The sequence below is a fragment of the Aplysia californica genome, unplaced genomic scaffold, assembly GCF_000002075.1.
Source record: "Aplysia californica isolate F4 #8 unplaced genomic scaffold, AplCal3.0 scaffold00040, whole genome shotgun sequence".
NCBI lineage: Eukaryota > Metazoa > Mollusca > Gastropoda > Aplysiida > Aplysiidae > Aplysia > Aplysia californica.
Window position 1 is genome coordinate 1,943,620 of NW_004797310.1, and position 18,300 is coordinate 1,961,919.

The 18,300-nt window shown below is 38.1% G+C and overlaps 1 protein-coding gene across 1 annotated transcript in view; it reads right to left on the reverse strand.

The window, feature by feature from the left end:
* Positions 1-6,039: 6,039 nt before the first annotated feature.
* Positions 6,040-18,300, reverse strand: part of LOC101845904 (ankyrin repeat domain-containing protein 29) — a 48,283-nt gene continuing 36,022 nt past the window's right edge. The window contains exons 3-9 of the mRNA XM_005092083.3: positions 14,628-14,726; positions 13,795-13,893; positions 12,562-12,759; positions 11,122-11,220; positions 9,990-10,085; positions 8,675-8,773; positions 6,040-8,357 (exon numbers count right to left, since the gene is read on the reverse strand). Coding sequence (XP_005092140.1) covers positions 8,226-8,357; positions 8,675-8,773; positions 9,990-10,085; positions 11,122-11,220; positions 12,562-12,759; positions 13,795-13,893; positions 14,628-14,726 — 822 coding nt within the window. The 3' untranslated portion in view covers positions 6,040-8,225. The remainder of the gene's footprint in view (positions 8,358-8,674; positions 8,774-9,989; positions 10,086-11,121; positions 11,221-12,561; positions 12,760-13,794; positions 13,894-14,627; positions 14,727-18,300) is intronic.

Here is an 18,300-nt window from a genome sequence, read left to right on the forward strand (position 1 = left end):
AACTTCTCCTATAGGTAGGGCAATGCCCATTTTTTGGTGTTGGTCAAGATTTCTGGAAACCCCCGGAATCTGGGTCAGCCCGCTTGTCCTTAAAAGCAACCAAATAAAACATTACATGAAATAAATCAATTAGTGGAGAACGTAATTTAAGAGCAAGCTAAATGATGTGAGTGGAAACAAATAAAAAGGAGGGTGGTCAACAGACATTTACCTACAAAATATGATCATCCGATGAGCAAAGCTTCAGGTATTGTGACCCAACAGGCTGAATCAAAGTATACGTTTCCTGTTGTTTCCAAAAATGGCAACCTGTAACTCTTTATGAACCCACAGTGGGACTACAAGACTTTAATCTCGCGATGACAAAAAGGAAATCTTTTCTGAATCTATACACAGATGTTCAAAAGCTTTGCTATACCAAAGATGAAATAACAATTCCACAAATGAGTAAAATATGCACAATGACTAAAACACTACAAATTTGCAAACCTGTACGTCAAATAGAAAAAGCAAATAAAAAATATATTCTAAAAACTGGGTCATACTTGTAGAATCAACACATTTTTTTAGGAAAAAGAAAGAAAGAAAAACATCTAGTGACACAAGACCATCAAATTCACCAAACTTGCTAGAATTTATGGTATTAATCTACTTAACACATTTCTGTTTTTTCTTACTTTCCTAGCTGGCACAAAACTTGTATATAAGAAATAAAAATGCCTCCTCCTTGTTAGAAATTAGAAACTGTAGCTCATCCATTCAGACCCACAATATGTAACAAAAAAGGTCTTTGATGGCGTAAGTACAGCGCTCAAAGTAGGTGGCATGGATGTTGAGGCCAACATTCCAAAGGTATAAATATTATATGATGAATAAACTACAAAAAAAATCACCCACAAAAGGACAGATTAGCACTTTTACTGTCTTTTTTAGAATCCAAGCAGTTACCTTTTTCGGAAAATATACTTTGAAAATTCCATTGTCATACTTGAAACTTCTAGGCAAGAGAGACCCATTTCACATATTTTAGAATAAAAAGACGTCCAAAGTAGAGTGAGAAGTGAAGACAAAAATTTTAAACAATTTTCTTTAAAGTCTGACTCTATCACTTTAATCATCTCATGAGGAACACAGCACGAGTTAAGATCTTCACAAATGGACGAAAGCCTTGAAAATGTAGACCGTATATTTTTTTAAGGAACAAAAAAAGCAAACAAAAAGTGTCTGAAATACCCTGTTTCCACAGTTACGTCACAAACAACTGGACAATCAGCAAAACATGTCAATCAATATCTCTTACAGTAGAAAATATGAAATATTAATTATTTATAGGCTAACTCACTTTCACTCAAAACTAGGGTTAAAGAAAATTAAAAACATCCAAGTCTATCATTTAAGTCTTTATCGAAGACATGTGTGTTAAATATTTCTTTCAAATTAGTACAACAGGACATAACAATTGGGGCAGAAAATGTCTCAGTGTTATGTCATACAAGACAATGATGTGCAAAACATTGTGTGTATGTGAGGCATGATGGTGAAATTAGGCACTCGTCAATTTTTGGGGATGTGGCATTATTTACACCACCGAAAAGATCGTTCATTTGTTTCGCCTTTGGTGAAAAAAGTATTTATCTATCTTGAATTGGAGTTGAGATATTTGCAAATGAAGGCGATGGTGTTGTTTGGTTTCAGAAGTAAAATTAGCGAGAAAATGATCGACAAAGTTTGGTGACCACCAAGGCTTGAGAGTCCTTGGAAAATGCAAATTTACATCTTTTGTGCCTTTGATGAACATTTTTCAGTAAAATCTACACACGAATGTGTTTTGAAATGGACGTTGAAGATGTTGAGCCAAAAAAAAATAAATTGCCCCAGCGTCCATAAAAATGCCGATTTTTGACCAGGGCCTGATTTTACAATGATGCCTCACATATATTGTTGTGTAACGTGATAAGAATACAACACGCTCCAAATGAGGAAAAGTCATAAGACGTTACTCATACCAGTGGTTTTGCAAAAGCGGCAGTCTAAACAATTTGACACAGAACTAAGGTCAAATTAATATTGAAGAACTAACACAGGCTCACCTGTGTTCCACATATCAGTAAATTCCCTCAAAATAAAAAAGTTTTTCACACAAAAAATAGAAATAAACTACTGCACAAAGCACCACTGCTTTAATATTGATAAAATTGAAAACACATTCTCCATCAAATCTCCAGTAAGAAAAGATTTGACATACAGTAACCAACCAAAAATGGGTATTTTATTGCTCTTCTGAACCTTCAAAAGCACCATCATCAAATACAAAGGCATATCACTGAGTGACACGCGACTAAACACACTCTCACGGCAAACAGCTCCAACAATAGTGAAATCACTAGACAGAATTGTTCACAGGCTAATAAAAATGTACGCACTTGAGTATGGAGCAACTGCTACATATCCGCTACAAGAATTTCTTTTTTTCTTTTCGTTCAGAGCAGTTCAATTCTTTCAACTTGCTTTGAAGTTTTGAAAAGTGATGAGCCAGATTTATTTTTTTTCGAAAGAGTTTTACGGCACTTGCAGCACAATAAGGTCATATAAGTGCCGAAGATTAGATGTGTTACAAGGGAGTAACAAATACAAAAAAGAAGGAGGGGAGATAAAGATGACAGACGTTTCATAGGAAAGAAGAAGCAAACCACACCAGAAAACCCACCAACCACCCACAGCCAGTCCTTTTTCATGTGACTTCATCCCCCCGAGTTTGTTTTAAAGACGGTCATTGCCGCATATTATATATCATTTACTTTTAGCTCGGGCTTCCCACAGCCACGTCACAGCCTTCACAGCAATTCTATGCTTTACCTTGTGTAAATTCAAGGGAACAGGACCATCCAAAACAGTAATATTTTTGAAAAAAGAATTCAAATAATCCATGTGTCTTGTATATCAAAATTGCTGATTTCACAAAAAGTTCACCCCCTGACACTTCTCTTGATTGTCTTTGCCACAACAGCATCGTAGCATTCATATCTACTGTCTATATGCAGTGATCGCACATCTGAGTTTCTATTTTTGCTTCAAGTTCAAGCATGCTGAAAAGCTATTTGATTCTCTTTTTGAAAGCATAAAACAACGAGCCCTTCAAGAGAAACAATCCACATAAAAGCGCAAATTAAAAAAACAAACTATGACAAAAATTAACAAGCGTACAATTCTGAAACAACAACATGTGGAAGACAGTCATGTCGCTGCAGCACGAAAGTAAATAACATTTTTATAACGCTACATTGGAGCATCTCCTCAGTCAACTTGCAAATGAGCAAATAGTGCGTAGTCTTTGCTAATGCTAAGCAACACAGGCGGCAACATAGGCTGGGCTTCATCCACTCTCCACCAATTCAGTAACAATGTATTCATTTGGTTTCAAATTGCCTGTGGCAAAAACAGCTAACATTAACAGCAGTGTCAGAAAAATCTAAAGGTAATGCAAACAAATGTCCGGAGAAAAAAACTGAAGCTTTAAAAGCACTCAGACGCTTTGATATAAATGTTCACTCCAAAACAGAAAACTGGAGGGGGCAAACAAGACTACAAAACTAAATAAAACTATTAATGTTGTGCACAAATTCTCTGCATGACGGTTACATAAAATGTACACAAAGACTATTCATGCACTCAAAAAAACAGGTAAATAGAGAAAATAATAAAAATACAAGATCAAAACTACAATTCCTGAGAATCTTTGTGTAGGTACATTTTTGCTAGAATCAAAGAGACATGGTTAACCTCACCTAGCAAATAAACATTACAAAGACAGTTTTGATATTATAGTAATTGCTGTAGTGGAATCAATTTTGCGAAAGTGGTGAACAAAACCTTGCTAACAAATTACAGCGATGGAAATGGCAGCCTCCTCTCCGTCCACCCCCCTCTATCCTCCATTCCAAAACATCACAGGTTCAGACATATTCCTACAACTTGTTTAGACTCTTTCTCCTGCAGTATACCACAAAAATAGCCACATAAAACAAACACAATTTCGAAATCGAAGAGCAGGTTCTATTCCTGATGGTACCACCATCGAAATAGTAAGTGAATAAATAAATAAAACAAGACACTCCATTGGCAAAAACATCTTTTGATGAGACTGGCTTCAGGTTTTCTCGTAAGTCAAAGAAAATTTCATTTTGCAGCCAAAAACAAGCTACAGACAGACAACAGGCTGGGGACAACATAGAGGTAGGGCAAAAATGAAATCGCTCAGTGGCATCCTCACTAGGCCTGTGTAATTTCAAAGAAATAAAAAGAAAACGAAGCTGCAACTTTGTAGGTCAAACTGGAAGGTTGTGTCAACCAAGTCTCCTTCCGTCTTCCAAAGAATACAAAGTCATCAGCTGTAACTTCTGTCTCTTTGAAGGTAAGTAAAGACTGAATGGGAAACAGTGTACATATATAAGTTTATACTCATGCCGAAATCTTACCTTGCTGATGCTGATAAGTTTGTAAGTGAAAGATGACGAAATTAAGGAAAATCAAGATTTAAGGGAGTCCACAAAGTAATTTTCCTTCCCAAGTAACAATTTGTTTCCCTTCTAAATACAGCATGATGCTATCAGTCAGCAGCAAACTTCAAAGAAACTGGGTGCTATTTCAAAGTTCTGTCTTTGAATAAAATGGTTTTCACGCAGTTTGCTATGCCTCCCCCTACGTTTTTCTCAGTAAAATAAAAAACCCTTAACCCTTTCTCCAATAGCTTGACTTCAAGGTCTTTCTGTACTGTACAAAGGCTTGGAGACAAACAATAAAAAGACTCCAAGCTCAGCATTCTTCGAAAATTACAGAAAATTGTGATGAGAACAGTCACAAACAGAACAGCCAAGAGAGCGATAAAAAATCACAGCCTTCAAGGTTTTAAGTAAAATTTGCACATACTGTTGTGTCCAAGGGAAGAGCAGAGAAAGTATTATGGGAGAGACATATTTGCTGTACGATACTACTGGCGTGAATAATATACAACTTTGAGGTTGTTTATAACAATGTACAACTTTCTGTCCGCGTGGTTTTATGTGCCCCGCATAATTCATCAAAATTTGATCATTTTTTGAATAATTTCTGATTATTTTCCTTTATCATACTTTGTTTAAATTAACAGAATCGCATAAATTCACATTTTTGGGCTCAGTTAGCATAATTTCAGAATTTGTTTTGCATAAAACCACAGGGACAGAACTTTGAGGTTGTTTACAAGGGCCAAAAGAGAAAAAAAAAAGTATGAGAAATTCAAGAGAGGTAACTTATGACATTTCGTAACCTTAAGAAAAATCTACAGCGAATTGTATAGTGCAATATTGTCAATAAAAAAAGTCAAACTCCGGCAATAATAGCAGAAATGTCAGAGAAACGTTAGGCCAAAATCAAACTAAGAAACCATGGCACTCCTTTGAGCCTGGCCTGCACCCTAGTATAAAACAGTGTAAAATCATCACCCATCATGTCCAGAATCTGAAAAAGACACGAAATTAAGGATTCTTTTATCAATTCAAAAACATTGAGAAATGACAGATTCTATTTCCGCATCATGCTGATGGTTATAAAAGCCTGCATGACATTCCTCAATAACAAACTGTACAGCGTAATATCTTCTATTAGCATTAGGAAAATCAAACTTATAGAGGAAGACACAAGCAAAGGTATACCGTACAAAGCAGAATTGTTTCAAGCTTTAAAGAATCAAGCAAAACTGTGCGAATTTTGTAACTAAGCGGAAAAGACTCCAAGTACAACAGATGTGGTTGTACAACATTACAACCTAAGCCAAGGTGCAAAACTCTATAACACAAACTGTCTACCACTGTTGCATCATCTTGTCATAAATACATCATAAAAGTAAAAGAAAAAATGAAATACTACTGGTACTAAGATGCATTGTCGAGGTTCAACAGCTCTTTATACACTTCCATTACTCTGTCCCCGTGGTATTATGCACCCAGCATAATTGAGCAAAATTTGATCATTTTTTGCTTAATTTCTGATTATTTTCCTTTATCATTCTTTGTTAAAATTAACAGAATCGCATAATTTCACATTTTTAGGCTCAGTTTGCATAATTTCTGAATTTTTCTTGCATAAAACGACGGGGACAGAATACTGTAAAGGCTATTAACTTTATCCTGTGCACAATAATAATCCTCCAGTTCCCTCCCCTGAGACAGTATACACGACAGTGGAATATCTACAGTTCCAGACTGCAACTAAACACTGTCAAATGAACATCGCAAACGCTAGCTGTATTCTTTACACTGACCCAGTCATGATGATATATGGATTACCACTTCATTTTGTCAAATTTTACTCTGAAATAAAAATAAAAAAGGAGAAAATGAATGAGAATGATAATGATAAACAACATAAGATCAAGCCTCCTCAACATACACATGTTCAATGAGTGAGGGTGAAAATGATATTAGGAGTTCCCATGTATAACATATCCGACATTAAAGATGCAATAAAATAAATATTTAATGCTACTGGGAGTAGTTGCAATACTAATAAAAAATCAGGCAACACTGGCAAATTAGAACGGCTATAATATCAATCATACACTTAAACTATAGAGTAATCATTGGATAATTTTTTTTAATTAAAGGGACAACACTACACTATATGACTAGGGGGAACTGCAGTGCCTTATGAGCTAATCAGGAAGCAAACTATTCAGAACTAAACTTCTGCTCTTCCATTTTCATTAAAAAAATATTTCTTAACATTGTCAGCACAAGGTTCAAGCTGATGTCAGTGAGAATGCATTTTTGTACAGAAAAGAAACTGCAGAAAATAAACACCTCTCCATTTAAGTAACAGCTGTAATCTCCTTCACAAGCAAATGAAGGGCTCCATGACTAATGTACTATATCCATTAACTACAAAAGTGAGAAAAATGAAAAAAAAAACCAACACTTTTTCCAAGATAAAAAAAATATAAACAAAATGCAATTTTACCATACTAGGTATCAAATTTTAATGACAGAGTGCACTTTGAGAAAAAAAACACATATTCTCCATACAATTCTGATCATAAGATTATGGAGTGGATAGAGTTTTTCAGAAATGCCCAGATTTGTCTCAGGAACCCTTCAAATGATCCGCATCTTCCACATTTTTTCGAACAACCTACTGTTAATGTTGCCGTAACTGAAGTATCGGTATTACCAGTAGGCTCACAGCTGTTGCTGATGAGAATTTCGCGTTTATGAGTTTTGTGAAATGTCATAATTAACAGGATGATCTCTGGGGTTTTTTTTTGTTCGAGTAAAGAGAAGCATATTGACTCAAAAACAGTCATTCAGTGCAGGGAAAAGGAAACACAGATTAAATAGAAACACCGGAGGGAAACAAAAGAACTAGGACCTACCAGCTGTGCAACCCAGCCAACATGGCTTGCTGATATCTCAGAGAGCACAACTTACAAAATAAGTATGGCTTTGTTGACTTTGACATTAAAGAATCATACAGAAAATTCTAGGATGGAAGACATTTCGATACAAAAAAAACTGAAGACCTCATCTTCACAATAAATATGCATCTCTCAGACTATGTGTGCAAGGTGAGGACTCCAACCTATACATCACAGACAACAGTATACCTATGTAAATATGAAAGGAGCGCACCCATATGACCATATGCAGTTTTGAGTGCCGTATAATTCTTACTAAACTTACTAAATATGAGAGGAAAGAGAAATATAAGACCCAGGCATCTTGAATTTCTAGGGCTACAGATATTACTCTGAGCTTCATTCATTTGAAGAGGTTAAAGTGTAATAAAAGATAGGATTATAAGTGGGTAAAGAATAACCACTACATTTTGCTTTCAATCTCATTCATTCATATGAAACTTGATTGCCTTATTTCACACTGCTGATAATGTAAAAGGTATCTGAAATACTATTCTCAACAAAAACATTGCCATGGTTCAGGCGCTTTTAAGGTTTTGATTGGTAAGGGGGAAAAAAAAAAAAATTAAATTGAAAAAGCCCAAACAATAAAAGCTTATGAGGAGCCACAGAAATATTTTGATTTTAAACAGCAAGTTTACATCAGTTTGGAAAATATCTTTCAGAGCTAAGCACACATACAATTAATTTGTCTAACATAAACATCATAATTTACGAATTGGCGCACGTAATTCACTTGCACATCACAACACACCAGTATAACAGAAGATCTGAGAGGTTATTCATCAGCAACACTGGCATCTAAGCTTTGCCCGTCCAATTCGTCTTTACTTTTGTCAAAGCTTGTGATGTAAGACGAAATGAAATCGTATCCAGCTTCTGTGGCAAGATCTGAAGCCGTCTGACCCTCCTAGGATAACAAACAAATAAAACAGGGTTCAACCGATGGACAATTCAGAAAAATATCAATTAAAAAAACACCAAAACAAAAGGTGCTCTCTCCAGAGTTTACTCCTTGGAAATACTAATCAACCCCCCCCCCCCCCAAAAAAATCCAACCAAAAAACCCCCCCATAACAATGTTCTCCCGAGGTTATTGTCCACAAAAATATTAAATAGAAAAAAACAAAACCCAATCCAAACAAGAACATTTTTAAAGTTTTCAGGAATGCATAGATCATTTAACAAAGATTGTCAAGAGGTGATGAGAAAATTCTAGATTCTCACCTTGTTCTTGACCTCTTTGTTGACCCCCGCCCTCAGCAGAATGCGCACAGCCTTGAGGTGACCAAACAAAGCAGCTGCGTGGAGCACCGTCTCACCATTCTGAAAAGTGGACAAGACGAAAGTGACCACACTTGAACAACTGTGACCACACTAGAATGGCTGATGATTCATAGCTCTAATCCTTAGGCATTATTTAAAAAACAACAATTCTGAAAGTCATCAATTTTGAAATGATTTGTGAGGCGGCGTGGCGAAATCAGGCGCTTGTCAAGATAATAAAATCAAAGAAATCTGCATTTTTCCGCGGGTTTTGCGATTTTTTTCAAATTTTTGTTTTTTGGTTCAACACCTTTTATATCTATTGAAAAACACATTTCTGAGAAGATTTCAGTGACAAAATGTTGATAAAAGGCACAAAAAATGTAAATTATTTGCTTCCAAAGTCTCTCAAGCTCTCACCAGACTTTGATGGCCATTTTCTCGCTAATTTATCCTCTGAAATCAGGCGACCCCCACCTCCTTCAATTGCAAATCTTGACTTCTGTTCAAGTTAGATGGGTATTTTTTTTTATATCACAAGTAAGACAAATGAACAAGCTTTATAACGGTATCAATAACTCCATATACCCAAACACTTCCACCACGATGCCTCACATTTATCACTTTATATTTATCTTCAGATGTTTTAATAATATTAAACGAGGAAACTCGATATTTTTAGACGCAACCCCACTAAGATGAAATGCCGAGAGAGTTACCACAAGTAGAAATTGAGAAGAAAAAGAGGTCACAGTAGCATGAGCAGATGCTGTTTGTTCAGTATGTGTCCCAGTTGAGCAGTGAGGAGTTAGAATGGCTGTTAAAAAGGCTACAAGTTTGATTCTCCGTTTTGGCAGGGGCAATCTTATACCCTTTGAAAAGACAGCTTATCCTACTTTCATTCATGACAGGTTGAGTGGGAAACTGTTCTGTGGCTTATAAAAAAAACAACAACTCTGAAGGCATATTTAACGACACATGGCAATCAAGAACACTGAATGGACAATTATAAATGACACTAAACTAGGTAATGAAATAGTTATAATTTTTAAGGAGAAATCTCTCCATGTATCATGTGACCTGTCTCCTGTTTGTTTCGTGAGTTCACCCTTGTTACAGGCTCTATCTTGCTTTCACTCTCACTCATGTAGTGACAGTCCTTAAAAATCCATCTGAGTGAACGATCCACTTGATTATCTCTGTGTGGTCTAAATGTAAAAATGGTCACCACGCTAGAAATACACATAGAACCATTTAAATGCAGAGCAGTTCAAACCTTTAAGACTCCCAACTCTGGCTTGTGTTTGAGCAGTTCTGAGATGGTGTCCAAATGTCCCTTGTGACACGCCTTGAACAATGGGGTCGCACCGTCCTACACACACGGCCGGAAAATGGGAGACGGGAGAGGAGAGAAATGATGTATCATTACAGCATCGGTGTACAGATCAGTGTATTCATTTGCATATTTAGTTCTAATCAAGTAAATCTTACTTACCAGACAAAACTGTTCTCTGACAGTTACATTGTTCTATTGAAAATCTCACAAAAATAACTATGAAAACTAAAAGATAGAGCAAAATTACTGCAAAGATATTTTCCAACTCAATAAGAAACAATCACTGAAGAAATGAAAAATGAAAAAGCTGTCTTTGTCAATACACCTTTTACCCACAATGCAGCTACACAGGTGTGTTCAAGTACTACTCAAACATTTGTTAGCCCGTATAAAATTTATGAGCACAAACTCCCCACTTTGAGCCTCTCTGCACACAGACTAAAGCTGAAAACTTTCTGATGGACAAGGTCAGCTGTTAAATGGAATTCTAATTCCTGGCTTTAAAACTTTATGCCAATTTGTGTGGAACAGTAGCAGTGCCTTCATGTGCTTTCCCATCTAACATCTCCCAATGTTGGAAGCCAAACATTCAGCATGGTAATAACAAAACTGCCCAAGTCCGCTTTTCCCCGTTCCTTGTTACTGGTAGGGTAAAAATGCCTGTTATTTGTTTCGAGTCCTCAATACAAATGAGTTCTGTTCCATGTACTAAATATCCAATTATTGAGACATTTTCCCTAATTCATAATGTTGACTTAAGTATGTACTACTCTTTTTTAATTTTTTTTTTCTCAAAACAATAGAATATGACTTAGGCAAGGGCCCATTGTATCATGCTGAATGATGACGCGGATGGCTCTAGCTTGAATCCCCAAGGAGGCATTTTGAACTAGGATTGTTTTGGGGGAGTTTTTTAGGCTCTGCACCCATCTGGCTCGGTCCCATCAGAGATGGACATTAAATTCACAGGCCCGTCTCTTAAATGACCTAAAAGTGTTGAAAGGATAATAAAACCTAACACAATCAATGACTTTGGTGGTTAAGTTCCCACCGTGACGACGTCCCTCCTCACCTCTCTCACAGCATCCACCTGGGCGCCTGCGTTCAGCAGCGTCCTCACAGCGCTCGTGTGGCCCATCTGAGCCGCTATCCAAAGGGGGCTCGCCAGATCCTGGAGGGACAACGCAGTGACAAGTAAGGAGAATAGTTTTTTTTAGTTTTTTAGTTTTAGTAAGTGTTTTATGGCATTTGCAACACAATAAGGTCATATAAGTGCCGAAGATTAGAGGTGTTACAAGAGAATAACAAACACAAAAAAGAAGGAGGGGGGATAAGGACGATACATGTTTGATAGGAAAGAAGAAGCAGACCACACCAGAGCACCCGCCAAAAACCCATTCTCATATTTTTTTTTCGTCAATGAAATTAGTTTCAGGATATCATGAATGAAGGTCAACATGCTCCACAGACAAATGTGTTACAACGAAATCTCTAGGATTACCAGATTATTTTGGGACAGCTGTGTTTTTGGTTCAGAGAGATGGCTCAAATAGCTACGACCAAAAAAATCGAGAATCAATTTTCTTTCAGTTTACAGTTGTTTTCGGATTAACCGTGTTTGCTTTAAGTGGATTTCACTGCATCTAAAAATTATTCACTTGAAAGACTTTTCTATTATACAAGTCAGGTATATTGAGCTATAGGATATAAATGAGCCATTAGGAAGGAAAAACACTTGAAAAGGTGCTAATACAAAAGAAGAGACAAAGAAAGAAAGGAAGAGACAATAGAGACAGTACAAGAAAGCATAAACCACACATATATACACTTGAGCATGCATGTTGCTTGTGGTCAGAGGACACCACTGGTAGGTCCTACTTCTTTTCTTTCTCGTACTCGCAACCATAAGGTCGAGAATTCAAATCCCCTCAGGGGCCTGGGGTTCTGTCCTTGAGAAAGGTATTTTACATGAAATTTCCCCACTTCACCCAGGTGGGAATGGGTACCCAGCTGTAGACTGAAAGATCTTGTAAGTATGTTAGTGTTTGAGAGTGTGAGATCCGCAGCTTGTACTCTAAGCTTAGGGGGAAGTCGAGAATGTTTTTGAATGTTCTAGGGCCTGATGGGGTAATAATAGATGTAAAGTGCTTAGAGATACTGTTGAGTGTGAATAAGCACTACCGGGTATATCACTGGTGTCACAAGAAATCCACTTAAGTCCGTTTGTGTACTTTTTACACAAGAGACACAGGAATAGTTTTTGGGTTGGTTGTTTCTATCAGGAATCATGACAAGCAAGAAAATTGTAAGCCTTGACCATACCATTAAGTTGATTAAGCTGCACTTTGGTTTTATTGAAAGGTGCATCTTTGATAGAGCTTTGGCAAGGCGTAAAAATAAAAAATTCTCAAAATTTGGACTGGAGTGGATTGCTTGCGACAGCGACAATATAAATGCAATTATTGTACCAAATTATAATTATCATTATTCAAATCCACTGAAGGGGCCTTACTTTTCTCTTCAAGTTGGGATCAGCTCCTTTGGCGATGAGGAAGTCGAGGAGGTCTGCGTGTCCATTCTGTGCCGTGATGAAGAGGGAGGTAGCCCCGTCGATCATCTGGGCGTGAACGTCGGCTCCTCCAGCCAGCAGTTCTGCCACGACGTCCTGGTGGTTGCACTGGCAGGCCACAAACAGCGGAGTGCCTCCGTCCTGGACAGTCACAGAGAAGAAAAAAAATGATAAAATTTCCTATCATTTGGACACAACGTAAGTTCAAGAACACACTGTTGGGAATTCAAACAAGGTGGTGGCTAACCTAGTTCAGAAATTGATACTCTCTTTGTGTATTGGTGTTGGAGCAATTGTATCAATGACAATGCATCTTGAGCTGAGTAGTGAATACTTAACAGGATGCTTACAATGTTTCAGAATGTCAAAAAATCATTCCGGGTGATGCAAAAAGATAAAACGAATAAACCTTTACAAATGGAAATAATGACAAATCAACTGTTAAGTGTAAGACTCCACCATATATATACAACGAGGTGAACATTTCTCCGAACGCTCGGGAAAAAAAACTTGACCTCTATTTCTCCGAACGGCTTCCATTTTTGACATTTTTGTGTTATTTGAGACTATTTCTGCGTCATCTTTCATTCTGCCATTCTGCGAGGACTGGGAGGAAGCATTTTTTGCATCAAATTCAATTTCTAGAGCTAGAGATTTTTAAAATCTGAATATTCAGATACTTCAATAGTGGTAGGGGCAACGTTCCTGGACAATACGTACCTCATTTGAAAATGCCTTCAAAAAGTACTGCGAGAAAACAAGACTGCTTGACTTTGGCAGTACCTATTTTGCATTTAGTCACCCCTAAAGCAAAAAGTAAAATCCTTCATGTGAACGGAAAAAAAAAATCCCTTCACGCCCCCCCCACCCCCCCCCAACCCGTTCACACCTTACACACACACATACACACACTCTCTCACACACACGCAAGCTCGCGCACGCACAGGCCACTCCATTCGCAAATAACCAACAAATCTCGAGAACATAAACCGTTCGTAGAAATAGAGTTCAAGTTTATTTTCCCGAGTGTTTGCAGAAATATAACCGACCTATACATAATTTTGAAGAGTGATTTTTGACATTGTCTCACACTGAGTCGTTGATATGTCACATAAATTCTAAAGCAATTTGTTTTAACATGAAAGGTATTATATTATATATGCCTGTTTTACTCACAAAACTGGCGAGGTCAACATTTGCGCTGTGCTCCAACAGAATTTTGACCACGTCAATGAAGCCACCCTGGGCAGCGAAGAACAGAGCACATGTACCTGTCTGGTGACAGAAACAAAAAAACGAAAGTGGGTCAAAGACGTCAAGACATCATATCGCGATCTCGGTGCTTTCTTGTCCTATCTCCATTTTTAATAACAGTGAAAACAGTCGACAACAAAGAGTGAGCTAAGGAAGAAGTCACATTTTCAGTGTTTAAAAAAATTGGAGAAAGGACAAGAAAGCACCGAGGTCGTGATATGCAGAGGTGTCAACTTGGGAAAATGTTTGACCTATAAGAGACGGTTAAAAAACAACTGTCATTCTGTCCCTCTACTGTAATATCTCAGGACCACTTGAGAGCTATTTCCCATTTCAAATATTTTACACCTACATCGAGAAAATTTAGTCATTAAAAGATGGGCTGCTCCAGCCTCGCAAGTCAAGGCCAACCTGGACCGAGTGGGACGCAAAATCCCAGCAGAAAGATGGAGATATTTTATGAAACAAATAACCTGTTTGGGAACTGAACTCATTTATTCTGCGTGCAAGGCAAAGAGCTTTATCATTACACCACAGACAGTGCTTGATTATTTTAGCCCATTTTGCCTTCTTCAAGAGAGAAACTACAACATAAGATCTTAACAGAAGAAACATCATTATATCAAAAGGTCAAATTCAGAAAATGTTCTTTAAAAAAAAAAATCCCATTCTTTAAGAGAGCACAGACATGTATAAAACAGACAGAAAGGCTGTTCTTGATTATAATATATTCCTGGCCAGCAATTCCAACTCACCAATCTTCTGGCATTGGGATCGGCGCCCTGTTCTAGCAGTTCTTTCACACAGCTCAAATTGTTGTTGGCAGCAGCGAGAATCAAGGGAGTGGTGCCCTCCTGATAAGAATGATAAAAATAAAATGATTTTTAAAAGTAAAAGTTTTACAGCATTTGTAATACAATCAGGTCATATAAGTGATAAAGGCGGGTGGTTGGCGGGTGCTCTGGTGTGGTTTGCTTCTTCTTTCCCATGAAACATCTATCGTCTCTATCTCCCCTCCTTTTTTGTGTTTCTTACTCCCTTGTAACACCTCTAATCTTCTGGCTCTCATGTGACCTTATGCAGTTGTGAGCGCCGTAAAACCTCTACTACAACTATAAAAAAAAAACCCTAAGTGATAAAGACCAAAAGTATTAAAAGAGTGTAACATACACAAAACAAAGAAGGAGGAGAGATAAGGTGGATAGTTGTTTGACAGTACAGACAGAGTAAAACCACAGCAGAGTACCCGCCAACCACCCACACAAATCATCGTATGCATAACCCATGATAAAACGTACAGAAACACGGTGTGAAGAGGAGAAAAATAGTGAGCGAAAACACAGCAGAAATATGTATAGTGAAGGTTTACATTTCTCTCAATACCCGGTACGAGAATTGCGTTATGTCACAAAGAAAAATCAAAGCAAAACACTGCATGGGGTCCTAACGCAAAATCCAAACATTTTCTCTACTCGTGTGTAGCATTCATTAAGAGAGAAAAAAGTCACATAATCAGCCCTAGCAGCTCAAAAGGAATGTATCATCTCAAGAACAACTCACATAATACTGTTTTGAGTGTGAGTAAAAAAAGAAGCACATCGGCGCTAAAACCGCCATACATATAGTGCACGGAAGAAGGAAGACAAGATAGTTTTAGTTTTAGTAGGAGTTTTTAGTTTTAGTAAGAGTTTTACGGCACTTGCAACACAATTATGTCATATAAGTGCCGAAAAATTGATTATGTGTTACAAGAGAGTAACATACACAAAAAGAAGGAGGGGAGATAAGGACGACAGTTGTTAGATAGGAAAGAAGTAGCAAACCACACTAGAGCACCCGCCAACCACCCACTTAATAAGAGTTTTATGGCACTTGCAACACAGAAAGGTCATAATATAAGTGCCGAAGATTAGAGGTATTACAACAGAGTAACAAAGACAAAGAACGGAGGAGAGATCAAGACGATAGATGTTTGATAGGAAAGAAGGAGCAAACCACAGCAGAGCACCCGCCAACCACCCACTACGACAAGATAGACAGAGCAGTGTACAATACAGTTGCAACAACAGAGCGGCATCCACCAGTCTTAACTAAACTTTAATCTACTTGAGTAAAAAAACAAACCCACCAACCCCCCCGCCCCACCCCTCCCCAATCATACCTCTGAACATCCTCTCCCCCTGCCGTCCCTTTTTTGGGGTCACATTTATACACGAATCAACTTGCTCATCAACTGAACACAAATTTAATTCCACAGAAAAACTAAGTGTGAAAACCCCCACAGAAAACTAAGAGGAAAAGCAAATACAGACAAACAAACAAAACAACAACAACAACAACACCAAACAACAATAAACACCCCGTCCCCTGAACAACATAAAAACCTACGACAACCAAAAACTTCACGATACCCCATGGACATCCCCGCCGAAATACACAACAGTATGTGGGTGGTTGGCGGGAGCTCTGGTGTGGTTTTGCTTCTTCTCTATCAAACATAATATCCTCCTTATCTCCCCTTCTTCTTTTTTATGTTTGTTACTCTCTTGTAACACCCCTAATCTTTTGGCGCTCATATGACTTTAAGCAGTTGCGAGCACCGTATAACCTCTACTAAAACTAAAAAACTCAACAGTACTAGCAGCAGCAGGTCATTCAACTAAAACGCAGTCCAAAGAGACGCAGTCCAAGACTCGCCCACCTGACGCGGTAATGGAAGAAGCCTGACTACTGAGGCTAATCCAAACTGACCCACCGGGGCATTCCTAGTCCGTCAGACCAGCTACCCCCCCTCCCCCACCCGGCAGTGCTACTGACTGAAGTTGTCTTTAGGCCATTCCCAAAGGGGGGATATTAAAACCCTTTCCCACAGTGCATTGTACTGAGGAGAAGGACATTTTTGTTTCTTGCTTTGATAGGAGACCAGAGATGCATTCTTTCGAAATACAAATGCTGACTCCGAAAAAGCCAAGTTCTGTTTTTTCCTGGAAGTTCACAGGGAGAAATGTTTTGTTCCTCCTAACTGTGCCCACCATAGTGAGGTTGTCTTTTTCCAGAACTTCAGCCAAGTCAAGAGTGGTAAAAAAAAAAAAAAGGTCAGAAGTTATATTTCTGCCACAGCCCTTGAAGTTTTGAGTCAGCTTTAGATTAGTGTTGGAACCAACGGCACTGTCGTTCTCTGTGACTGGTCGTGGTCCTGTTTGCCCTTTGCCCAAAGAGGGGAAGCCTGTAAGTGGGTAGCTGCTTTCAAGTCACATATCTAGAAGACTTTAATTCCATATATTATATTTGTTTGTTTTGTTTGGGATGTACTGGATGAAAGTGGCAGTGCTTAGCTAGGTTGGTGTGGAAGAAATCCCAAACATCGCCGATGGGAGAAAACTTGTTCCTGGTTCATTGCTGTATCCAGATTATTTGTCATCAAATCTGATATAATGATTCAGCAGGTGACTGACTGTTTTTTAAGAAAACTTCTCCAGAATGTTGACACTAGGCCTCACCAGTCAGCCTGCTCGTGTCACAAAAAGTACTTGGAACCACTGTCAGTCACTCTTCCTTCAGCACTTGCATAGCTAATAAAAAGTAATAAAATATATATTATATTCAAGAAAATGCCAGTGAGCGACTGACGGGAGCTCTGGTGTAGTTTGCTCCTTCTTTACAATGAAACATCTGCCGTCTTTACCTCTTCTTTTCTTTTGTATTTGTTACTCTTTTCTGACACCTCTAATCTTTGACACTTATGACCTAACTGTGTTGCAATTGCTGTAAAACGCCTTCTAAAACGAAAAATAATGCCGAATGCATTTGTCTGCACCACCCTGCATATTTAAGTATACATGTTTGAACCACCCAGCAATAAAAGTGTACGGGTGTGATCCACCCAGCCGGTAGGACTGAGGTATGAAATATGCTGGTGGGGAAAGGGTTAACATGTTCTTATGCACAGTCGAATTGAAAATGGGGTGATTTATCAATGTCATGCTCACACTGTGCCGGAACAACATAGTAAAGTTTTACGCAAGGACCTTACAACTGTATAGCCCCCTTGGTTTTACGGCATTCTCAACTGCATAAGGTCATAAAAGCGCCAAGAGGTGGATGTCAACAGAGAAGAAGTTCAAACGGGGGATCAGGCTTACTCTGCTCACCTCTCTAGCCTCAAAAGCAGAAAGTCTGCTTCAATTATCAAAGCACCCCGGAAATAGCAGTTCACAAGAGAGCGACAAACATACAAAAGAAGTAGAGGAAAAATGATGCTAGATCTAGTAAGGATTAGGAAAGAAAAAGCAGCAGTTACCCCTATGTTGTTCCGGCACAGTATGAGCATGATATTGATAAATCAGCCCATTTACAATTCTACTGTGCGTAAGAACATGTTAATATGCCTCCCCCTTTGGGAATGGCCTGAAGACACTTCAGTCAGTA